Source organism: Pithys albifrons, chromosome 22, assembly GCF_047495875.1.
Source record: "Pithys albifrons albifrons isolate INPA30051 chromosome 22, PitAlb_v1, whole genome shotgun sequence".
In the NCBI taxonomy this organism is placed as follows: domain Eukaryota; kingdom Metazoa; phylum Chordata; class Aves; order Passeriformes; family Thamnophilidae; genus Pithys; species Pithys albifrons.
In genome coordinates this window covers 8,255,665-8,280,231 of record NC_092479.1, presented here as the reverse complement: position 1 = coordinate 8,280,231, position 24,567 = coordinate 8,255,665, and the positions used below count along the sequence as shown (strand labels likewise).

Here is a 24,567-nt window from a genome sequence, read left to right as displayed (position 1 = left end):
CCTCACCCTCTGGTTTGCTTCCAGCAGAATGGGGCACTCAGCCCCAGTCCCCCTTCTCATGCTGCTTCCAGGCTGTACCCAGAGCAGCTCAATGTACACACACAGAACAGCTGCATTAATGCAAAATAAAATGCACTGAAATCCCACTCCAAGGGTAAAGGAAACAAACTTCCTTAACCACACAGGAAAATTAGTTTTATTTTGTGTTTTTCCATCTGGTTTTAGAAGTTTAAAAGTCTTCACTACCTTTCCAGGGAGAGGATTTCATGACAGTTCAGTCAGGATTTTTACTTGATGCTAATTCTTAACTTCTTTTTTTTTGGACTATGAATCCACTGCTCAGAAATAAATTTAAGACTTAAGAATATCCTATGAATGGTTTGGACTGTGCTGGGTACCAGAAAAATAGTTATTTCCTGCCTTTGCTGTTTCCCTGGGCTGCTCCTCACACTCTCATGCTCTGAAGGGACTGGCCCTACGTGTGGCATTCCCCTTCTGCAGAGAATATTCATGAATTAGATGCCAAAGACTGCAACTTGTCTTCAGGGAGCAATTTCTGCCTCTCTTTAACTTTTGTGCTTGGTATGTAGCAAATTACAAAGAGGAATGTCATACCTTGAATCTGCAAGCTGAAATATAAAGTGTTTAAAATAAAAAAATTAGCCAAAACCCCCCTCTATCAGACAGATTGAACACAGTAATGTTCAGATTCCCCTCCTCTCCACCCCCTGTAACCAACAGGGATGAGCTCAGGGTAAGAATCAGTGGTGAGAGACCTCCTGCTCCTGTCTGGAGTATAAAGAGTCCTGGTTTATTATTCTGCATTTGCATGTGGCAGCAAATGTGTAAATGTTTTAATAATACAAAAATCCCAATAGAGTGGAGGAGGAGGATATGAAAGAAAGAAATACAAGGACATTTACTTTCTTGAGAGTGAGACAGAAAGGAAGAGAGAGCAGGAAGATGACACGATAAGGGACAAAGCTTTCTGGGGTGTATCTGGAAAAAGCTAAAAGAGGAATCATTAGGAAGCCCACAGAGCATCTCTAGTGCAGATCAATTCATTTAACACTGCCCTGTACATTTACAGAAAAGTACTTTTGATATAATAAAGGCTCATAAACACACAGAAATTGGGTTAGACCTGTTTCGAATTCCTGCCAAACAATGGTTCAGAAAAATGAAGCTCTATTTTAATTAGCTGACTCAAGAGTGATTTGATAACAGCAGATGCTGTCTGGATGCTTTCAGCTTGATGGGCTCCACATACATGAACTTCAGAGTGGCTTTGATGCAATTAGGTGTCTCTCTCTGTGTAACATGTGTTAGGCTGAACCAAAGCCTTGTGTCTATTGAGCATCTTGAACCAGGATATCGACACTTCTCAGTGCTCTTCTCCAAATGAGAGGAGCTGAAGAGAAGAGAAGCAGCTTGTTTGGGGCTTCCCCACAGTTCCAACAACCTGAGCACAGAGAGGAACAGGCACCAGCACAGAGCCCACAGCACAATATTAAGGTCTGTTCCTACCACAAACCACATTTCCTGGCATGTCATGTTTACAGGCTTGGTTAGTCCCAGTCAGAAAACTGCCCTGTCAACTGCAGCTGCAATTCATGCCATTTTCTGTAAAACAGGAGGGATTCAGTAATATTTCCACACACCCCCCTCAGTCCTGTATTCCCAGACCCTCCACACACTCTGTTCCATTGGAGGAGCTCCCACTCAGTCATGGTATGACCCACACCTCCCTTCCTTTTAGACACAACTTCTATTCCTGGAAATATTTGTGCATTGACATCTCAGAGATCCCTTTGCCTTTCTGGGAGGATGTGCCCACCTCACTCTGCAGCCAGAAAGCACAGGCATTTGCTAAAGGACACATGCAACATAGGAGCTGTTTAATGCATCAGGGACAAGGCTAATAGGAGGTCTTGATTTGTTAATTATCTGTCAGTTTGTCACAGCTGGGCTGCAAGGAGTGGGTGAGGGGGAATCTTTCTGCTTGGTTCTTTCTCTAAATGCTGAATTAGGCTGTCAAAACCTTCATCCCACCACAAGAGGCTGTGAAAAGAAGAGCCAGACTATCCTTTTCTTCCCCCTTTTCCCAGCAGGATATGCTGCTTCAGATGCCCTACCCTCCCACCACGCCTGCAGAGATGGATATGGCACATATAAAGTGACCTTCACACCACCAGACCGTGCCCAGTTTAGTCAAGGGCCATGAGCAGACCCGAGCAGGATAAACAGAGAGGAAATCCCAGTGCCAGAGGAGCACACAGGAGGCATTTATTCTGTAAGGAGCCCTAAAGTTGCTCCCTGCTTGAATCAGCAGTTTCCAGGCAGGGGTTTGGAAGGCAGGAGAGGCTTGGCCCCTGTGAGAGAGACAGAGAGATGCACATGGAGTTACTGAGATACAAAGGTGGAGTGGTGTCAAGATTCCCTTCCTCCTTACATCTCTGCCCCACGTAAATAGGGGGAAGAGTTCAGGCTGTGAAATGGGATAATGCACAGAATACCCCACAGAGACAAAGCCAGAAAAGCAGAAAGCAGGCTGAGATACAGCCCAGAATTCACCATAAACGCCTGTGCCTCCCCAGTCCAGCCCAACACTGAGCCCCGGCAGCCTGGGGACATCCCACCCACTGCTCTGCTTCCCCTGCAGGTCCAGAGCACCCCATCGCTCCAGTCCTCTCTCCAACAGGCCCTGGATTATGAAAAATCCCCTGCAGGAGCTTCCCACATGCAGGAGACACACCCCTGGCTCCCCCCAGGAGGCTGCGCCGGGCAGGTGTGGGAGGCTCGGGATGTGCTCGGGGCACCGCCTGCTCCCGGTGGGAAAACCCAGGGATTCGGCTGATCTGAGCCAAGGACTCGCCTCAGCTGGGAGAAAGGACCATGAGAAGAGAATTCCTCATCATCACAACCACTAAAAACAGGGCACATGAGCATGTTCTACACTCAGGACAGCCAAGGAGCACAAGGACAGATGCTCAGAGCAGTTTGTTCCGTGGACCATCTTCTCCTCCTCTGGCAAAACTGGAGCTTTGCACCTTTTGACCCCAAATCCTTGGAAATAACATTTCCTTTTCTAGTGTGATCCACCCATACAGCACCCAGCAGTGAGGGCAGTGTAAGACCTACTGTTTCCTAGACTGATTATTTAGTCCTGAGCACTAAAACTAATGATATGTTTTGCACAGACAGTGCTCCCTTCCACAGATGGGGCCTACTGAGAAATCCACTGGGGACAAAATAACTGTCTCTGTCTGTCATCAGGGGAAGTTAATAAATCCATCTGGGGCAGTATTTGCAGAGCTTGTCCCTGGAAGACAAAATTGGCCAAAGCTTCTCAAACTTCATGCAAGCTTGACTCTCTTTTTCACTCATCTGTTGTGGTGGCTCATCCCACATCCCTCAGCTGAGATGGCAGCAAGTTCCTTCAGGAAAAGGAGAAACTGGAATAAATGCTGCCTCCTGAAAGCAGGAGGAGCAGAGCCCCTAACAGCCATCACAGGTACAAAGCTGTTCACTGGTGAGTGACTTGGTGACTTCCTTTGAAGCCCTTTCATCCCTAAGTTTGAGAAATTCTGCTTTAAAGAACTTCCCTGTGAAGAGACCTGGCCCTGTGATGACAGGTGGGGACACAGCACTGTCCCCCACCCCTCCAGCAGAGTGCAGGGGGGTTTCCCCAGCAGGTCCTGGTGGGCTCACCCTGTGCCTTCAGCTCTGCCCCACAGGGATGGGGCAGATTCCTGGAGCTGGGATGGGGCTGGAATAACGACCCAGAGCATTGATAATGCAGCCAGGCAGCATTAATTAGCCCAAACCACCACAGGGCAAGGCCTGTGTCTCTTCAAACATCTGTCTCTCAATCTTCTGGTCTGTAATAAAATCACCCTCCCAGCCACAGGGTGGAACTGGAATGGAACATACACATGTGCATGCAAAAACACAAATGCGTAAGGAGACATCCAGGGCCTCATTAAAAAATGGAATAAATAAGAATTCACCAAGGAATTCTGCCAGAGTCTGATTTTCAGATCTGGTTCTGCTGCATTCTTGCCCACAGCCTGCAGAGCTCTGGGTGCCTCCCTACCCTTCTCCAGCTGCACCATCCTCTTCAAATTCAGACTTCTTGCACCTATAATTACTAGGTGCCCTGTGCCAGGCTCCTTTAATTAACCAACCCAACTCTTCTCCCTTTGGGATCAGACTAAGCTCTTTTTTATTAGTTCCATCATTAGCTCCATCAGTATCTAGGCCTAAGCAGGATCCCTTAAACCACTCCACGAGTGGGGCTGTGGGGTGCAGGTGACCTCCAGAGCACCTGCCTGCAGGAGAGGTGAGGACAGCAGGGCCAAGAACTGAGCACAAGTGGCATCAGGGGTGGAAACACCACCCCTCAAATTTAATCACATCAGCAAAAACACCACAGCTCAAAATCCTCAGGAAAACACCTTGTGTGAGGAGCCCTTTGTGTTCCCCCAGGTGCTGCTACAGTGATTCAATCCAAAGAGGGGCAAAAATTGAATAAACCCCCTTATTTGTCATGACACCAGAGCCAACCCTGTGACTGTCAGGGCTCCAAGAAAGAGCCAAGAGTTCCTGGAGAGCACTGTCTGCCCAGGCCTCACTCTCTCCAACAGCCTCACCAGTTTCCACCCTCTGAAGTTGCTCCACCTGATTTCTGGACAAACTGCAGCCCACAGGGCAAGAATAATGTCCAGAAGCACCGTGGCCCCTGAGACAGATCCTGTGTGTGTGTTCCCACGTGGTGGGGAGAGCAGGGGAGGTGGAGGCAGAGCTGGGGAGTGCCCTGGGATTTCCGAGGACAGGTCACTGCAGTGACACAGCCTGTTGTCCCCTGGGAGTTCTCTCAAGGAGAAACCAGCCATCGATCCTGGGACACACACAACTTCCAGGCCCGTCCCTTATCTCAGAGCAGCTTCTGCCACGGATTCCTGAATGCGCTTTAATGTTTAAATTATTAAATGCATTAATGTATTTACATTATTCAAGTCTTATGTGCATTTTTCTAAGATAATTTATGTATAAGAGCTTGAATGTCCATGACTGTTAATGTCTACAACCCTTCCTGTTCATTATTGATTCTGGAAGGGGAAAAAAAAAAAGGCAGTGTTTTAATGCCTTATTTTTAATGTATTAAGAGTCTGAATAAGTGCATTCTCTTTTTTCTTTTGTAATTTCATAATTTAAGTAGTGCATTTATTAAACTGACACAGTATGAATTGTGGTGAAGGCTGGCACAGGTCCACACTGCCAGCACAGCCCGGCCGACCATCACTCGCTCTGCAAACCCAGCTCAGGCTCAGCTCCCCAGGCTCCCATCCACTCCCCACCCAGAGCTACACAAGCTACAAAGTCTGTTTAAAACACAGTTTCTTTGCTATTTATATATTTTTTCTTTCTCATATCCATTTTAAGCTTTTGATTTTTTTTATGCTATTGATGAACTGTTTGAATGCAAACCTGGTTTTTCAATGAGCTCTGGCACACACACTACAGTTTAAACCTGTGTATGGTACATTTTAGGCCCTGCAGCTCCCAAGCTCTTCAAAAACCTAAACTGAATATTATTTTGCTGTTCCTACACCACAGTTGTTGCATCACAAACCCAAAAATGTGCTCACGGCTTGAAGTGCACAGGAAAATTACAAACAGAAATCAGGTCACCTCCAGAGCAGGATGCAAAGCCACTCAGCAGCAGCTGCCCATCCTGCAGGGAGTCTGGGACACGAATCTGGAGTGGGCACCAGAAACTGCAAAGAAAGATCAGCTCACACACCACAGAGCTACCTCTGCTCACTCCACCCACACTTACTGGTGTGTACGGACATGCACTATATATATAAATTATGTGTAAATGCCTTAGATGTTTATAGCCAAAAATACTACTTCCAAAGTCCAGTTTGAGCTGCCAGACAAACCCCGAGCCGGGCGAGGAGGCTGCACAGAGCAACAGTGACACCCGATGGCCTGGAGCTCATCCCCGGGCCACCTTCCCTGCAGCAGCACAACCGGGGGCTGCTCTGCCAGCCTGGTGGCCCCGGCCCCAATCACACATCACAGCAACTCATCAAGGAGCTGAGCTGCACAGAGATAAAACTTGCTGTACGTAGGCACTGCATGTAATTAAGAGTGTGCATAAGTTTCCCAGTGCATTCTGCATAATTACAGCCCTGCCTGGCACGGCTGCCAGTGCGAGCATGAACACACACGCACACACATAATGTATGCACAATACTGTGCATATGGACTTGGGAAAAGCAGGGAACAGGGAAAGTTGCTGGCTGTTGTTTTAAGAGCTGACTCTGCCATTTCTAAGGTTAAGTTTGTGTTTTTTTGCTTCTCATTACCATTCTTTAACTGTTACAATTTATATCAGCATATAATGTTAAATAATTACAGGGAGCGGAGCTCACTCTAGCGAGGATATAAATGCGCTGTGGGATTCTACAGATTTAAACAAATAACACTCACAGCAGGGGGTGAGCAGATGAATTAGCATTAATATCCTGCCTGGGAGATCCCAGCGCAGTGTTATGGCTTAAATACAGATCTTTTCTGTCCCAGTCAGTGTGACAGCTCCCGGCAATAGCGCCCGGCTCAGCCCCGTCAATATCCAGGGGCAGCCCGAGGAGCGGCCGGAACAGCCCAGTTAACATAAATAACTCCCCTTTAACAGTCTATATCGCAGCCAACTGCATTAAAACCTTCCCTTTTAAGGTCTATACAATAGGCAGCTAAATGGAAAAATTGGCATCCTCCTTGGCAGCTCCAGAGGGAATTCAGGCACCGAGTGGGCGAGAGGCTGAGCCCTCCTCTCCTGGGGGACAGACAGAGGGTCCCTGGAGGGGGAACCCTGCCCTGCTGCTACCTCGGGTTGCACTGAAAGCACAATTTAAGCCTCCAAAGCCATTGCTTCACTACCTTGCACAAGCAAACTTTGGAAAAATAAAGATCAGAACCTATTTCTTTCAAGGTCAGAGTAGAATCCGGCAGCCCAGCAGCGGCCGGCACAGACCCACCCTCCTCTGAGAAAGGCAGGAGCTTCACCACCCCAGAGATGCCCCCTCCCTCCTCTGAGAAAGGCAGGAGCTTTGCCAGCACAGAGATGCCCCATCCCTCCTCTGAGAAAGGCAGCAGCTTTGCCAGCACAGAGATGCCCCCTCCCTCCTCTGAGAAAGGCAGCAGCTTTGCCAGCACAGAGATGCCCCATCCCTCCTCTGAGAAAGGCCATGTGCCTTTTCCAGCAGCTTCACCACCCCAGAGATGCCCCCTCCCTCCTCTGAGAAAGCCAATGTGCCTTTTCCAGCAGCTTCACCACCCCAGAGATGCCCCATCTCAGGCTAAAAGCAGAGCCAAACTTGAACTCTCTGTTTTAAACCAGGAGCTGCTTTTTCACTCTCTAACAAGAAGCAACAGGCTGGGGTAGGTTGGGGATCTGGAGCAGAGCACAGCACCTCGTTGTGCAACAGCAATTGCAACAGCCCCGAATATAAATCAGGGCAGAAATGGTTACAAAGCTCCCCAATTCTGAGAAACAACTGGAGGAAAATCCATGACCACAATGACTTCTGTGCCCAGGTCTCTGCCCACACTTTTCCATCTCTGTTCCCACACACACAGATTTTCTCCAGTGCCCCCCTGTCCAGCCAGGAGGGAGTGGCTGTGAATTCTCACTGTGAAGTCACTGACCTGCAAAACAAACCTGTAGAACTTCCACAAATTACAACAACACTTCTTGAGGCAAATTAGAGAGTAAAACACACAAAAATCTCATAAAGCACTTAATACTGAGCTGAGAGTTTACAAACTGCTGTACAAGCAGTAATAAATCTCTAGAAAATTAAATGTGTAGATATTTTCATATTTTCCATACTGCTACAGGGCTTTATTGATAGGGAATTCTGCCATTAAAATAATACATTTGCTAGCTTCTTACAAAAGAAAGGAGATAGATGACAATTTTGTTAGAAATTGAAATGATAAAGCAGGAATGGCATTTATTCTTTAAAACTCCACAAATTAAAAACATCTGCCTGAGTTCTTTTTAAGAAACCTGTCCCTTTGGGTGTATATTAAAAAGCATAAACATAAACCAGGGGCCTACAATCCCACCAGATGTTTGGCACCTGGAGCCTTTTTGAGTAATTGATCAAGAAAATAAATATTTTTGCAGGTAACAGGAAAAAAAATTATCTCCAGAATCTTTCACACTGTCAGTGCTTTAATTTCTTTTACCTCAGACTTTAAGGGAAGACTCTGCAGCTACAAACACATTCCACAGCCTCCCAAATTAGAAATAAATACACACCAGCCCTGCTCCAGAAGTCATGGTTTGAAGCTTTGACCATATTTTGCAAAATGACAGTTATTAAAAACAACAAACATGCATCTCTGTGAGTCATCTGGTTTCCAAGTCGTGAGTCAAAAGGGGCCGATTCCACCCAAAGTGAAACCTGGCGCTGCGACAGCCGCCGGTTCCACGATGGTATCTCTGCCCCGCAGCCCCGACAGGATGTGGAGGGACAGAGGGAGGAGGACTCGGGACACAGGGGAGGGAGGGGAGCAGAAAAAACCCCTTTTACTGGTCCCAGTGTCGCTGCAAATAAAGAGCATGTCAAGATTTAAACCATAATAATGGAAAGGCTATAAGGTCCCTGCTCTAATGTTTCCTCTGCTATTCCCCTTCATAAATGCTCTTTATGCTGCATGTTTGCAATAACACAGGTAATGTTTGTGCCCCAGCCCCGCTGGGGAAGCTGCAGCCTGAGAAGCCTCACAGAACACACATTACAAGGCAGGCACCTCATTTACCAGTTCCCCAACTTCAGTTTTCCCACCTCCTTCAGGGCAATGCCACAAACCTGAGGAGACAAGTCACCCAAAGCACCTCCAGATCTGCTCAGCTGGGAACAGATCCCTGTGCACCAGCACATGGACATGCCACTGCCTCTTCCTCCAGTGCAACACCTTCCTGGGTGAGACTAAAAGCCTCTTCCCAGATCCTGCAAGTACAAGCAAGAACCTGAACTCGTTCACAGGCTCAGGGATTGGTGGCATCCTCCTGGCAGAGACAGGGAAGGACCTTTCCCTGCAAGGAGCTCAGCTCTGCCTTCCCCCAAGGAACGGCCCTGGCAGCCTGAGGCACCTGCAGGGCTGGCAAGGGCAGCACAGGGAATGCACCAGCTCCATAAGAATTCCGAGTGGAATGCACAGGGTGACTTCCCCAGGTGACCTGACACCACTGCTGAGTCCTACAGTGCCTGGCACTGACCACTGGGCTGCAAACCAAGTCCATCCTCATGGAATTGTGGAAACCTGAGGCTGGAAAAGGGCTTTTCAAAACTCCAGTGTTGGGGGGCAGGGGCAGGCTCGTCTCAGCCCTGTCTGTAATTCTCAATCACTGCACAGAAAGTATTTATATCCTGTTGGCAGCATGTGCAACCAATGTCAGAGCTGTCAATTATGGGCTTGACTTACGAGGAAAGATTAAATGAGCTAAATATGTAGAGCTTGGCTGAGAGACCAGGATGGGGGTGGGGGAAGAGAAATGATGTGATAACTGTCTGCAAACATCTGAGGGGTGCAGATGCTGGAGGAGGAAAGGAACCACTTAGGGTGGCACACAAAACAAACAGAAAACTGGGAGGAAGACACAGGGAATTCTCACTGTAAGCAGGGAAGCTCCATTCCAGCAGGTTGTACTCTGCTGTGGGACTGTATCCCTGGGAACACCATCAGTCAGGCCACTCAGGTGCTCTGAAAACAGCAGAGGAAAATCCTGCTCTGACCAGGAGATGAAACAGATAATGTAAAGAAGTGGGGCATTCTGTGAGAGTGGCTGATGATGTGAAACTCTCTTGCTTCTCTCCAGCTGTAAAATCCTTTTACTACAAATCTCTGCATATGTGCCTTGTTACTTCTCCAGAAAGGCAACTGCCAAGTTGCAGTGGTGTGTTATGGGCTCACAGCTGGGAACAGGACATGGTCTGTACAACCAGAACAAGAAGAGCTGTGGAAACCTGCACTCAAAACCAAAACAAACAGAAAACCCCAACTGTTCAATCTGCTTGGAAGGATTTGCCATGTAAGTGGCACATGGAGAAATACAAGACACAAGGGAAAGTCCCTTCTCCAGTAAGTTTGCCAGAGACTCCAAACCCAAGAATTCCTTGGCAGTTTGGCCAGCCTTGGTTCTGAAGGTGCTGCCATCAGGGGCATCTGAAGGAGACATTCCCGTGCACCGAGGTTGGAGTTTGAACAAGCCACTCTACCTCTTGTGCTCCTGCTACCTCACTTTTAACATGATCATCATATCTGAGGCACCACAAAGATGCCACAGACAGTGCAAACCTTTGCTCATGGCATGATCTCCCAGGTAAAAGCAGGAGGAAGCCAAGAAGTGACGAGAAGTTTTCGGTTCTAACCTCGTGAGGATCACAAGCTGTCAGTAATTGCAGTGACAATGACAGAGGCAGCAGCACCTGGGCAAAGCTGTCCAACTGCTCAGTGGAATTACAGGAATTAATAATCTCTAGCAACGTTTTTCAGAGTAGGAATTTAATAATGTGGAGTCAAGAGGTGCTCCAAAGAACAAGTTCCTGCACAAAGTTATTTCAAGAAGCTAAAAAGGCAGTCAGACACGCGGGTGAAGTTCTTCAGCTGGTCCCTCCTCTCCCAGGCAGGAACTGTGGGCCATTGCTGCCCTCTACAAGCTGCTCTGCACATTGCACAGCCCCACTCACCGAGCTGCAGGATGCCTGTAGCCCACCCTGAGCCCGGAACCAGCTCTGCTCAAGGAGAAAATACCGAGTATTAAGCATTTCCTAACTATGTGCCAGTGTGTTCCTCCAGTGTCTCAAAGCACTGCAACCTCCACTTTACCTTCAGGAGGAGATCTGGGATCTCTGGAAGTCCAACCATGACTCTGACCTAACTCCCTGTGCTTCAGTTTCCTTTTGTAAAGAACAACCTGGAGTGTCCCAACTATTTTAAACCCATCTTGAAAGTCTTCTGACCAGTAATGTTGGTTTGTCTGCAAACAAAGCAGGAATTGCTTTTAGAGCTCTTTTCTGCACAAGTGCACAGAAAATACTGTAACCCACTAACTCACCCCCACTGGTGACACAGGACTGTCCCTGTCCTGGTTGTGCCACCTCACCCACTGCTCTGAAGTGTCATTTAATCTGTCATTTAACCTGTGCATTTTGTACAGACTGAAGGGGTCTTAACCTGCTTTGGTCTGTGACTACTGCAAGTTTCTGACTCTCATGAACATACAGTGCTACAACACAAGTTACATCCCAAACTACTACAGTCCATCCTCTTTTAAAATTGGGATTTAAAGGGAATTCCAAACAAACTTTCCCATTGATCTCAAACAAGCAATTTAACTTGGTCTGATGGTGTTTCTTTCACCACCCTCAGTAAGTAAATTTGCATCTGTGAGCTTTGCACATATTAATATATTTGTCTAAATCAACAGAGTAAAAGGAATTGACAGATTAAGTGAGTGCACTTTGCAGGGGTGACAGAAGTCAATGAACACCCAGAAGAAAGAGAGAAAAACAGGCAAAAAACCAATAATCTCAAACTTATCAGAAGGTCAGACAGAGGAGAGCTCTGCTCAGTGAATCACAGAGCTCCCTGTGCAGCAAACCCAGGGATGGTGTGCAGGGCACAATGAACCAACAAATGGGTTTACTGGGAGCCAACAAACCCCAAAGCTGCTCTGCCACTGCCCTGCTGGCAGCACTGGGAGCCCCAGCAGCACCCACGGGCCCCGCTGGGCAGCACTGGGAGCCCCAGCAGCGCCCACGGGCCCCGCTGGGCAGCACTGGGAGCCCCAGCAGCGCCCACGGGCCCCGCTGGGCAGCACTGGGAGCCCCAGCAGCGCCCACGGGCCCCGCTGGGCAGCACTGGGAGCCCCAGCAGCGCCCACGGGCCCCGCTGGGCAGCACTGGGAGCCCCAGCAGCGCCCACGGGCCCCGCTGGGCAGCACTGGGAGCCCCAGCAGCGCCCACGGGCCCCGCTGGGCAGCACTGGGAGCCCCAGCAGCGCCCACGGGCCCCGCTGGGCAGCACTGGGAGCCCCAGCAGCGCCCACGGGCCCCGCTGGGCAGCACTGGGAGCCCCAGCAGCGCCCACGGGCCCCGCTGGGCAGCACTGGGAGCCCCAGCAGCGCCCACGGGCCCCGCTGGGCAGCACTGGGAGCCCCAGCAGCGCCCACGGGCCCCGCTGGGCAGCACTGGGAGCCCCAGCAGCGCCCACGGGCCCCGCTGGGCAGCACTGGGAGCCCCAGCAGCGCCCACGGGCCCCGCTGGGCAGCACTGGGAGCCCCAGCAGCGCCCACGGGCCCCGCTGGGCAGCACTGGGAGCCCCAGCAGCGCCCACGGGCCCCGCTGGGCAGCACTGGGAGCCCCAGCAGCGCCCACGGGCCCCGCTGGGCAGCACTGGGAGCCCCAGCAGCGCCCACGGGCCCCGCTGGGCAGCACTGGGAGCCCCAGCAGCGCCCACGGGCCCCGCTGGGCAGCACTGGGAGCCCCAGCAGCGCCCACGGGCCCCGCTGGGCAGCACTGGGAGCCCCAGCAGCGCCCACGGGCCCCGCTGGGCAGCACTGGGAGCCCCAGCAGCGCCCACGGGCCCCGCTGGGCAGCACTGGGAGCCCCAGCAGCGCCCACGGGCCCCGCTGGGCAGCACTGGGAGCCCCAGCAGCGCCCACGGGCCCCGCTGGGCAGCACTGGGAGCCCCAGCAGCGCCCACGGGCCCCGCTGGGCAGCACTGGGAGCCCCAGCAGCGCCCACGGGCCCCGCTGGGCAGCACTGGGAGCCCCAGCAGCGCCCACGGGCCCCGCTGGGCAGCACTGGGAGCCCCAGCAGCGCCCACGGGCCCCGCTGGGCAGCACTGGGAGCCCCAGCAGCGCCCACGGGCCCCGCTGGGCAGCACTGGGAGCCCCAGCAGCGCCCACGGGCCCCGCTGGGCAGCACTGGGAGCCCCAGCAGCGCCCACGGGCCCCGCTGGGCAGCACTGGGAGCCCCAGCAGCACCCACGGGACCCGCTGGGCAGCACTGGGACCCCCAGCAGCACCCACGGGACCCGCTGGGCAGCACTGGGAGCCCCAGCAGCACCCACGGGCCCTGCCCAGACCATGAGCAGCCTCATCACACGCAGCTCTCAGCCCTGTCACCAGTTAAGTCAAAAAAGGTGAGGGGGTGCAGAGCAGAATTTGGCCATGAGACTCTTTTCTCCCTCCTCTGGATTCCTCACCTTGTTGAGCCCCACACCTGAAGCCCAGGATGGCACCCCTGAGCTCCCCACACAGACCCCCTGGCAGAGCTCCTGCCAGTTTGCCCTGGAGGCTCCAGGAGCACTTTTATGGCCCAGCACCACCTGCCTACAGGTCTGTTTGGTGGCCCAGGCACTCCTGTGGGTGTGGAAGGCCCCAGGCACAGCCCTGGCCACAGGGAGGGCACAGCAGGATGGGGAGCTCAGCTCCTCTGGCTCCCAGAGCTGCACTGCTCGTTTAACAAGGCACCTACAGAGGAGCAGCTGGGAGCAATAATAACTCCTAAACAAATGTGACAAAGACTGAGAGTTTATTATTAAAAAAAATCCAATTAATGAAAAAATAAGGAGGAAACCTCAACCTTTCAAAGGGCTCTAATTAGCTGACAGGTAAGACTCACCATCGTGGGAGTAAAGTTTACGTTGGAACTCTTAAAGTGTATAAATAATTTTCTGTAGTAAGAATATCCACCCAAACAGAAGCTGCACAACTGCTACACCTGCTCCCTCTGAGCAGCTCTGCAGCCACACACACAGCAAGGAATTAATGAAGTCAAGGGCAATGCAAGAACCTGCCTTGAGGAAGAACAAACTGTTGAGCAGAACAGGTTGTGATGCTCTGCTGCCTCCTGTGACCTTCCCAAGGCAGGATGGGAGGGCAACCAACCCCCCCAGAAACAAACCACCAAATCCATCACAGGGCACAGGGTGTCAATAACAACTCCAGCTAATCTCACCTACAGACAGCCCTGCAATTAAGGATGGCACAGGGTTACCAGACAGGGATTGTCACTGCAGAGCTTCACAGAATTCACAAGCAGTGAATTGTATTGACCTTCCCCAGTTCACAGCCTTGACTCACGTCTCTCTCCTTTAAAACCATCTCCTGAGCTCCCCAGGTGAGAGTTCCCCAGTACAAACACTTTGGTGTGGGCAGTGCCATGAGTGTCCTCCCTGCCAGCAGTTTGTACTCACTGGGAGCAACAAAGGAAAGCCAGGGAAGAAACTCAGAGATTTATACATTGAGGACAATAACACTGGCTAAGAATTTTGGCAAGGTTTTGACTGAGTTATAGATGGCTGAAGAGGAAGGAAAGAAAGAAATTAAAACAAGGTTGTAAAAAACAATATTCTGCAGCTCCAGGACCAGTGGCTCACTGCCCACTCTGTGTCACCACAAAAGAGCAAACAAAACAGGGTTCTCTCAGTTATCATCACAACCAAAAATCCCAGAGCACTTTCCAAAATGCTTCTAGAGCAAAAACATTGGATCACATGCACTTGCAGTTGATAAACACTTCCAAGCTCACTCTGAGGGCCTCTGGACACAAAGACAGCATGAAGGAGGTCTCTGAGCAGCAGAGGGGGATTATTGGACAACAGCATCAAGAATTTCAGTTTCAGTTCTGATGCACGAGGCTTTTCTTTTCTTCAGACTCTTCCCTGAATCAGCCCTGACAGGAGCACCCCCTGCAGCCCCCAGGACAGGCTGCCTGAGCTCCAGCCCAGGGCAGTGGCCCAGGGGTGGCTTTGGGTCACAGCTCCGGGGGAACAGCAGGGCCACCTACGGCCCTTCACACCTTCTCCACAAAGCCCCAGCTCCTCAGGAAAGCCAAACAATGGGTGAAAACTGAGGTGGCAAAGAGAACAGCTCACGAGTATTATGTCATAAACAAGCAATGCTGTGTGGGCTGAGCAGGGACTCACCAGCGGCTCCCGAGACGCGGCGGTGTCAGAGGCGGGGCAGGGGCCGGCCTGGAACACAAACACAGCAATGAGCACACACAGGGACACCCCAGGGACACCCCGGAAACTGCCTGGGAACGGGGCTCTGGGAGCAGCACTGGGGGACAGGCATCTGTCTCTGCCATCAGCAGCACTGCTGGGAAGGACTGAAGACTAAAAGCTCAGAAGCACAGAAAAAATAATGTTAATTCCAGCAGTCCCCATTTAAAACAAGAGGATTCACAGAACTCACTTCAGGAGCCCCCAGTGAGAGCCAGCAACATTCCTGACAGATGCCACATGGTCACCTGAACCCAAATTCTGAAATATTTCAATCACTTCTATGATCTACTAATGCCCCCTTTGTCTTCTGCACTGTCGTTTCAGAGATTTCACACCAGGCAGGATTCACCCAAACCTCCCAAACTGCCCCAGCACCAGGACCATCCCTGCTTCCCACACGGGATCAGGAGGTGGAGTTTTAGGGCAGGTGCTGAACACTGAACCTTGCACAGCAGGAACAGGTGGTGGACAGGAGGAAAGAGAAGCCTTTTGATCAAAGCAGGACAGTCAGCCAAAGCTTGGACTAGACCTGAACTCCCAGAGCCTCCACTCTCCAGGCTCACCTTCGGTTTTGCTCCTGTTCACTCACTTCTCCAGAAGAGGCACAACATTCACCACAGTCCCAGGTCTCACAGAGTGACTCTCTGGGCTTCCCTTCACTGCCAAACCCCCACCAGACTGGTCTGTGTGTAACCAGAATGGACCAGCTCTCACATGGCACAGACATTTCACCATAAAATAAACTCATCCTGGTCAACCAGCTGCTTCCAAAAGGGACCACCCCGGTGTTAGGATGGTCTAAACCACGCTGTCTTCACCTGAGGTGTCCTGTCCTAGCAGGGGTGACACAGTCTGGTGACCTCAGGGGGGAAAAGATGCACTTTGATTAGCAATGAAGGCAAGTTTTGAGGCTCAGTTAGAGGAAAGGGAACCCATTCACCAGGTCCAGCAGCCAGGTCCTTAAATCACCTTTTGTCCTCCAATTCTATTCATCTCTTTTACTCAACACACCAAACCTTCACAGTGTTTCAAGTTTGGGTTTCTTTCCCATCTACAAACTACACCAAAAAAAACGGAGATAAAACCAAGTTTTTACCACAAGAGGGTGCCAGAAACTCAAATATCCTGCACCTCCCTCTGCTCCCAGCCAGGGCCCATCCCCGGGGCACAAGGCAGGGACTGTCACCCTCTGGAACGTGCCAGCCCTGGGACAAGTCAGGGAAGATTCCACCCTTTCCAGCAGTGCCTGTGCTTAAGGAAAACAAGGGACACCCACAGAGCATTTACCTTCATGAAAACCTCCCCTTCAGGCCCAGAATCCAGAGGCTCAACAGCCAAGAAGAGCTACAGGAGGCAAGTGGGGAGGAAAATCCACCTGTGCCTTGGCTAATGATGCAGCTGAGAATTGTCTCTGCAGCAACAAATCAGGCACCTGCCAACACCTGGGAAATTCCCTTTAACTCCTTCCTCACACAAAGGAAACAAACAGCTGGGGGGGACTCAACCCAAAGGGGGCATAATGAAGCTTTGGAAAGAGAAGGGGATTTGGCTCCCCACTCAACTGTGAGACCTTCAGCAGGACAGCAGCTGTTCTGCTCCCAGCTACACCACCATCCTGCCCTCCCCTTTCTTCTACTATAAAGAGCAGTGACAGACAGACAGGGTCTTTTCTTCTGCTTATTTTTAGTAAGGACATTGCTAGAGGCCCAAAGAACATCATTTCTAAACAAAACATTTTAAAATCTCTGGTAAAATGTTTATTGCCTTCAGAACATAATTCTATCCACACAAATGATTCCATTTGAGCTGCAACACTCCCCCCTGGCCACAGTGCTTGAGGCAATGTATTAATTCATGAGAATGAGAAAATTAAACTAAGAAAAACAAGTAATAAGCCATAAGACATCTGACACTCCCTTTTCAGCATCTAAACTAACTCGATTTGGAACAGCAAACACAACGGGACCCAAACATAAACAAGTTAAGTGAGGCAGTGCCACCACTCACAGCCTCCTGCCCAAAGCCTGGCAATAAATACACAAACACCCCCAGGGGCAGAAAGCAAATATTTTATTACATTCTCTGTGCAATGGGCACAGCTTTCTTTTCTACAGGCATTGATAACAGTGTCAAACTGCCAGGGCTGGGTGACAGGAGTGGTGTTTGTCTTCTCTGAGACCAACAGGTGTTTGAGTGCTTTGTTTCATTCCAGAATTGTCCCCTTGGGAATTCATCCACTGCTACACACGGATCAGTCACACCCTTTTTCCAGCCAAAGCTACAAGAGTCTCTCAAATCCCAACCAAGCCCACAGAGCTGGAGGGCACTGAAGTTCCCAGAGGAATGTGCACCAGTGGGAGATGAGAAGAGACCCCACATGTTTCTCAGGCCACCACATTTGCCAGTTAACCTGATTTGTTTCTCAGAAATTGTCAGCCCTGCAGACTGCCCAGGGGGTTTCAGGTCTCCCCTCTCTGAAAGGACTCCCTGGAGTGGGAGGGTGGATTATTGTAACATCTGCCCCACTGTGGGGCTGAGGGGAGCACTGGGGTGATGCAAAGCTGCCCATTCTCTGGGGCTTTGGCAACTCAGCCTTTCCCAACCCACACTGTGCTGGTTACCCAAGTGTGGATTTTGTGTGATTTATTCCCATTCAGTTTAGTTCAAGAGTGTTCCCTCCAAACTCAGCCCGCCCAGTCCCAAACAAAGGCAGAGCAGGAGGCTCCAGTGAGTGGGCACAGCAGGGCAGGCTGGGGGGCTGCACATGGAGCTGTGCCCTGGCACACTCAGTGTCCTGGCACACTCAGTGTCCTGGCACACTCAGCCCTGTGTCCTGGCACACTCAGTGTCCTGGCACACTCAGTGTCCTGGCACACTCAGCTCTGTGCCCTGGCACACTCAGTGTCCTGGCACACTCAGCTCTGTCCTGGCACACTCAGTGTCCTGGCACACTCAGCCCTGTGTCCTGGCACACTCAGTGTCCTGGCACACTCAGCTCAGTGCCCTGGCACACTCAGCTCAGTGTCCTGGCACACTCAGCCCTGTGCCCTGGCACACTCAGTGTCCTGGCACACTCAGCCCTGTGTCCTGGCACACTCAGTGTCCTGGCACACTTAGCTCAGTGCCCTGGCACACTCAGCTCAGTGTCCTGGCACACTCAGCCCTGTGCCCTGGCACACTCAGTGTCCTGGCACACTCAGCTCTGAGTCCTGGCACACTCAGCTCTGAGTCCTGGCAGGCTCTGCCCTGTTCTCCCCCTCCAGCTGCTCACACAGTCAGACCTTTCCCCTCCCTCCTGCAGGCACTGACAGGCCTCTCCCAAGCCCCACCTCTCGGGAGCCTCTCTGGGACACTGGGATTGCTCCAGAGGCCACTGGTTTGAGGTGGGCTGAGTTGGCAGAGGCAGAGAAGTGACCCCGGACCGCGGGCAGGGCGGTGGCAGTGACAGAGCCCCCTCACCCACAGAGGGCAGGGAGGCTGGAGGAGACCTTTCCAAACACAAGAACAGGCACTGAACACAACGCACCGCGTTCCTGCTGCCCTGGGGCTGCCCCGGGGCACAGACAGCTGTGGTGCCCGTCCCTGGTACCCCTGCCCGGGGCACAGACAGCTGTGGTGCCCGTCCCTGGTACCCCTGCCCGGGGCACAGCTGTGGGGCCCGTCCCCGGTACCCCTGCCCGGGGCACAGACAGCTGTGGTGCCCGTCCCTGGTACCCCTGCCCGGGGCACAGACAGCTGTGGTGCCCGTCCCTGGTACCCCTGCCCGGGGCACAGACAGCTGTGGTGCCCGTCCCTGGTACCCCTGCCCGGGGCATAGCTGTGGGGCCATGTCTGGTACCCGGGGCTGTGGGGCCCTCTCAGGGGCGGCAGGGACAGCACTGAGTGCCCAGAGCCTGGGGGGCTCCCTGGCCCGCCGTGCCCCTTCTCCTCAGCTGTATTTGCCTTTATTTCCCCTTTATTCGGGAGCCGCGCGCCTTTCACTCCCACAGCCTCTCCCTGCCCGTGCCCAGGCTCGGCCTGCACCCTGCGCGCTCCGCCGCCGCTCGGGCAGGGCAGGGCAGGACTCTCGGGCGCTGCCCGGACCCCGGGGGTGTGCCCGGACCCCCCTGAGCCCTCCCAGGCCCCCCGATCGGCCCGGCCCGGCCCTGCCCTCACCTGCCCCGGCTGCTCCGCTCGCTCCGCCGCCGCTCGGGCAGGGCAGGGCAGGGCTCTCGGGCGCTGCCCGGACCCCGGGGGTGTGCCCGAACCCTCCCGGCCCCCGCTGAGCCCTCCCAGGCCCCCCGATCGGCCCGGCCCGGCCCGGCCCTGCCCTCACCTGCCCCGGCTGCTCCGCTCGCTCCGCCGCCGCCATCTTCCCAGGCGCGACCAATCCACCGCCGAGCGCGCGGGGCAGCGCCCGCCCCTGCCGCAGGCGCGGCGAACCGAGCGCCGGCGCATCGCTGCGCCCCGAGGGTGTCGCGCGTGAGCTGCGGGTACACCGCGGGGACAGCCCGGGACACCCCCGGGACACCCCCGGCTGCCGTGAGCTGCGGGGACACCGCGGGGACAGCCCGGGACACCCCCGGGACACCCCCGGGACACCCCCGGGACACGCCCGGGACACGCCCGGGACACCCCCGGGACACCCCCGGGACACCCCCGGGACACGCCCGGGACACCCCCGGCTGCCGTGAGCTGCGGGGACACCCCTGAGACGCCCCCGAGTGTCGTGAGCTGCAGGGACACTGCGGGGACACCCACGGGACACCCCCGCGTGTCGGGAGCTGCGGGGACACTGCGGGGACACCCCGGAACGCCCCTGGGACACCCCCGCGTGCCGGGAGCTGCAGGGACACTGCGGGGACACCCCTGGGACACCCCCGGGACACCGCCGCGTGCCGGGAGCTGCGGGGACACCGCCGGGCCCCCCGGGTGTGCCCCTGTCCCGCATCCCCCATGGCCGCGCGCCCCAAGCCGTGCGTGGTGCGGCGCCGGGACGGGCCCGAGCAGCGCGGGGTGGCCGCGTCCTGTCTGCGGGAGCTGCGGGACAAGGGTGCGTGAGCCGCGGGGATGGGGCTGAGCCCCGGGAAGGGCTCCGGGAAGGGCTGCGGGGCCGGCGGGGCGGGGGAACAGCCGCTGTCCCGCAGCCCGACCGGGGGAGCAGCCCCGAAGGGAGACGGGGAGGGTCGGGTGGGGATCAGACCGAAATGAGCCCCAAACTGAGATGGGAGATTCAGGCAGGGATGAAAGAGAAAAAAGTCCGGAAGACCCTCAGATTTTTCCCCAGTCCATGCTCTTCCTGTTTGACCTTCTCAACTTTCTTTCTTAAGTGTCCTTGCCAAAATCTTGTAAAAAATCTTGGCTTTCTACCCTTTCATGCTGTTGATGTGTCTGGGTTACCTCAGTGTGTGACCTCCAGTCCGTGGTACGTTGGGCTCTAACACTTGCCCAGCACTTCATGCTGGTTCTTTACTAACATGAGTTAAACGATTTTGCCATTTCCAGAGGGGAAACCCAAACGTTTGTGCTGACAAAGAGCTGATGTGCAGAGCTGTGAGCAGACAGCTCAGGGCTCCAGCCTGTCCCTCACAGTTGCCTGGCTCTGTGCTGGGGGGAATAAAAGGGCAGTGCTATGTCACTTTTGGCATTTAATTAAGTTTTTCTATTTCTGTTGTGCAGCTTGTGATGTTCTGGCCATTGACAAGGCCAGAGAGCCCATCACCTTGGTGCTGGCAGAGGATGGGACCATTGTGGATGATGAGGATTACTTCTCGTGTTTGCCACCCAACACCAAGTTTGTGGCACTGGCCAAGGATGAGAAATGGCCTGGCAAGAGCTTAGGTGGGCTGTGGGTGAAGGGGAGGGGTGTCTGGGCTGTCTCAGGGGCACCAGGGCTGGCCCAGGACACTGATGGCTCTTGTGTCAGACAGAGGAACATCCTGGCTCTCGGGGGCTGTGGATGAAGTGGACAGTGCTGGGGAGAAGTGGAAGCAGCTGGCCAGGCAGCTGAGGGATGACCTGTCCAGCATCATCCTGGTGTCAGAAGAAGATCTCCAGGTACAGTGGGGAGACCCCCAGTCTCTGTCCTTGGCTTCACACCTTGTCTGTGGGGAGGGATGGCAAGAACTGCCCCTTGTCCTCCTGCAGCTTCCCAGGTGCCTTTCCTTTGAGTATCCTCACCCCTCTGAAGGGCTGGTACCTTGCCAGGAGTTGTCAGGACTTCTGTTAAAACTGCACATGATTCCACAGCTGCCTGGATGGCTTTTGGCTTCTGGTGAAGAAGGGAGTCTTGTCCAGGATCCTTGTGGAACATGCTGGGTGTCAGGAGGGTTTGTCCCTGCCATGGAATGAGCTGCTCAGGAGCACTGTCGTTGCTTTCAGGTGCTCATTGATGTGCCACGTTCAGACCTGGCAGAAGAACTTGGCCAAAGTGAAACCCAAACTCAGGTGCTGCAGGAGACTCTGCAGCAGGTGCTGGACAGGAGGGAGGAGGAGCGACAGTCGAGGCAGCTCCTGCAGCTCTACCTGGAGGCCTTGAAAACTGAGGACAGTGTCCTGAGCAAAGCAGCAGGTAGGGAGCATGGGGATGCTGGAGATCTCCAGAGGTGCCTGAAATAGTTGGGTGGAGTGAAGGACTGGAGTGATCAGTTGCTCAGCAGCTGTTAATGGGGCTGATGGACAAGCTGGTGGTGTGTTTGTATCATGTAAACAGTGTGAGAATTCTCTGGCCAGGTGAGTCCTCTCACTGCTGTGTCACATTTCTAACAGTTCTTGAAAGTAGAATACTGGGAGAAAACTTAAATCATGTTTAGCATTATGGATTTCTTAAGCTAGAGGATGCACCTAAATAGAATGCATATTTTGTTATCTTACAACCATCAGAGCAGTTCAGGTCACTTGTCAGGGACTGTGTTGATTCTGCTCCTTTTCAGAACCTGAGGCTGCACCGAGGAAGGAGGTGGATGTGGTTGACACAGGAACCAGCAGCACAGGCACCCCAGCCAGAACTGCCCTCAGTGAGAAGGTCCTTGCTGCTCTGAGAGGGAAACCTGCCCCAGAGCTCTGCCTGGACAGTCAGGATCTGGAGGTGGGTGAGAATGACACAGCCACATTCAGGGAAATCTCTGCCTCTGGAGAGAGAGGCTGTAGGGGAAGCTGACCTTGCCCTGATGTCAGTAGATCTCAGTCTCAATGGGGTGAGGTTGAATCTCCCTCCCTCAGTAACTGCTCTGGGACTAGCTGATGCTGTTCCACATCTCTGAGAAGCCACAGAATAATCCTGGCTCTGGTCTCTGACCAGTCAGTCAGTTGTCTCACCAGCAGGGTGGAGTTTTGTATGCAGATGCATCAGGCTCTACTTCTTTTAGACATCCCAAATGAACAACTGACTATTTTTGAAAACTGTAAATAAACCCACAGCTGGGGAAGTCCAGCCAAACTGCAACCATTAGAAAGGTGTCCCTTCAAGCTGTGAACTCCTGCCCTTGCTTTTCCCTGATGGAGAAATGAAGTAACTGCTTTCTGTTCCTCTGAACAGAGCAGAGCTTCAGGCTCTGAGTGTTGGCAGAACACTGGGAATCCAGTAGCCCCCAGAGTAGGTGATGGAAGGTGGGAACACAGAATCACAGACAGAATCACAGACTGTTCTGAGCTGGAAGGGACCCACAAGGATCATCGAGTCCAACTCTTAAGTGAATGGCCCACACAGGGGATTGAACCCATGACCTTGGTGTTATTACAACCAAGTTTTAACCAACTGAGCCAATCTCTGGGTCCTTCAGTGCCAAAGAGCCAGTGCTGCACAGGCACCTCGTTCCTGTTAATGAGGGCACAGGGCTGGTGGTGGGGAATCAGTAGCAAAGACTCTCAGGAATCTGTTTTGCTGCAGCTGGTGCTGAAGGAGGAGAGAGCAGCCCTGGCCTGGGCCCTGGGCTGGGACAAGCAGAAGGCTGGAGCTCTGCAGGCTGCCTGTGACCAGGAGCTCTCCAAGCGCCTCCAGCAGGTGCAGACCCTGCAGTCCCTCCGGAGCACGTCCAGGGGCAAGAAAGCCCTGCCCTGGGGGGACTGGCCCAGCTCCAAACGCAGGAAATAACCCTGCACTGCTCTGGGCAGCTCAGCTTTGGCATCACAATCAGGACAGAGACACACCCTGGCAGCCACAGCGTGCTGGGCAGTGTGGTCTGGCCATACACGGGGGAAATGTGGACATTGTCCCGAGGCTTAGGCTCCTGTGATGATTCAGATCATGTGTGACCAAAGGGATTTGGGCTTTTTGCAGCATACTGGAACAATGGTACTGCTAAACACAGCATGCAGAGGTTTAGCTTTGAAAACCTGCTTGGGAGCCAGAAGGTTCCATCTGATACTGGTGGATGCAGCTCCTGGAGCTCACCTTGTTCCCCACCATTTGCAGTGCAAAGGTGGAGGATCTCCAGGAGACACTGAGGCACAGCTCTGGACAGGCAGAGGGTTTAGGCAGCTGCTGCCTGGCTTTAAGCTCCAGCCTGGACCTGGGAACTTGAATTCTCATGATGATTTCAGCAGTTAAAGGAAATTCAAAGTCCTTAAACTTTGGTGCTTTTTCTTGGGTGCTGTGTAAGAACTTGTAAAACCCAACAAAGGTAGAAATAATTGCTTTGTAATGCTGTGGGACAGACTTGTATTGGCCTGCTGTGTTATTCCCCTAATCATTAGTGTGACATCATGATGCATTTGTATTAACTGGCTTACTTTTAAATTTGTTACAGGCTTTTTCTAATACAAATAAAAGCTTTTATCTTGCTGTTGAGCCAGTTTTGATATTTCCACCAGCTGCTGTAATTGAAGGATGTGCTGATTCTTCTCAAAGAAACCTCATCCCTGAAGGGGGAACAGTCTGGGATGGGGAAAGGGAGGGGATTGAAGAGCCACTGTGCAAAGTTTCCCACACAGAGATGGGGATTCCTGGCATTCCTGTTTCTTCTGCACTGCAGCACTTGCTTTTATTTGGTCAGTATTGGATAGTTGCAGCCTACAAAAGGCATGGGGGGGTTTCCTTATCCACTCCTGCTTAGCAGCTCCAATCCAGAGCAGGAATGAAAGGCTGCCTGTGGGCACTGCTCTTTTTCCACTGTCAGGAACAGCCAAGGGACTCAAGTCTAGAAAGTGCACTCCTTTCTTCAAACAAAGTCCACATCTAGAACTTCCTAAGTGCAATCAAAAATATTCTGTCATCTGGTACCTTCTCTATCCTGGGATAGTGTTTAACATACAAGTCTAACTAAAATGAGAACCTGCTGATTCTAAACTTGGTTTGGAAGAACTGCCCTAAGCTGTGTCCTGCAGGAAGGACTAAGTGGCTTCAAGGAAGAGTCTGACTCTTGAATCAAGGGCTGAGCAAGAGAAACATGCTCAAGCCTTCCCTCTCTTGCTGCATGTTTTAGACTGAGCTTGGCAATATTCCTGCTGGATCAAGCTGGCCCAGGCAGCAGCTTGAGCAGCTCCCCATTTC

General features: G+C 52.9%; 2 protein-coding genes across 4 annotated transcripts in view; one reads left to right on the top strand and one right to left on the bottom strand.

The window, feature by feature from the left end:
* Nucleotides 1-19,487, bottom strand: part of PEX14 (peroxisomal biogenesis factor 14) — a 69,983-nt gene extending 50,496 nt beyond the window's left edge. Inside the window, exons 1-2 of one of the 3 annotated variants that reach the window (XM_071575739.1) lie at nucleotides 19,414-19,487; nucleotides 15,018-15,065 (exon numbers count right to left, since the gene is read on the bottom strand). In XM_071575739.1, coding sequence (XP_071431840.1) covers nucleotides 15,018-15,065; nucleotides 19,414-19,449 — 84 coding nt within the window. In that variant the 5' untranslated portion in view covers nucleotides 19,450-19,487. Of the gene's footprint in view, nucleotides 1-8,891; nucleotides 8,994-15,017; nucleotides 15,066-19,413 lie in introns of those variants that run through there. The other 2 variants (XM_071575741.1, XM_071575740.1) reach the window with 2 other exon arrangements.
* Nucleotides 19,488-19,537: 50 nt separating this feature from the next.
* Nucleotides 19,538-23,865, top strand: DFFA (DNA fragmentation factor subunit alpha). The gene is made up of 6 exons (XM_071575743.1): nucleotides 19,538-20,130; nucleotides 20,757-20,918; nucleotides 21,004-21,134; nucleotides 21,459-21,648; nucleotides 22,010-22,164; nucleotides 22,966-23,865. Exons 1-6 carry the CDS (start codon nucleotides 20,034-20,036, stop codon nucleotides 23,167-23,169), a joined length of 939 nt encoding a protein of 312 aa, XP_071431844.1. The 5' UTR covers nucleotides 19,538-20,033; the 3' UTR covers nucleotides 23,170-23,865.
* The last annotated feature ends 702 nt before the right edge of the window (nucleotides 23,866-24,567 follow it).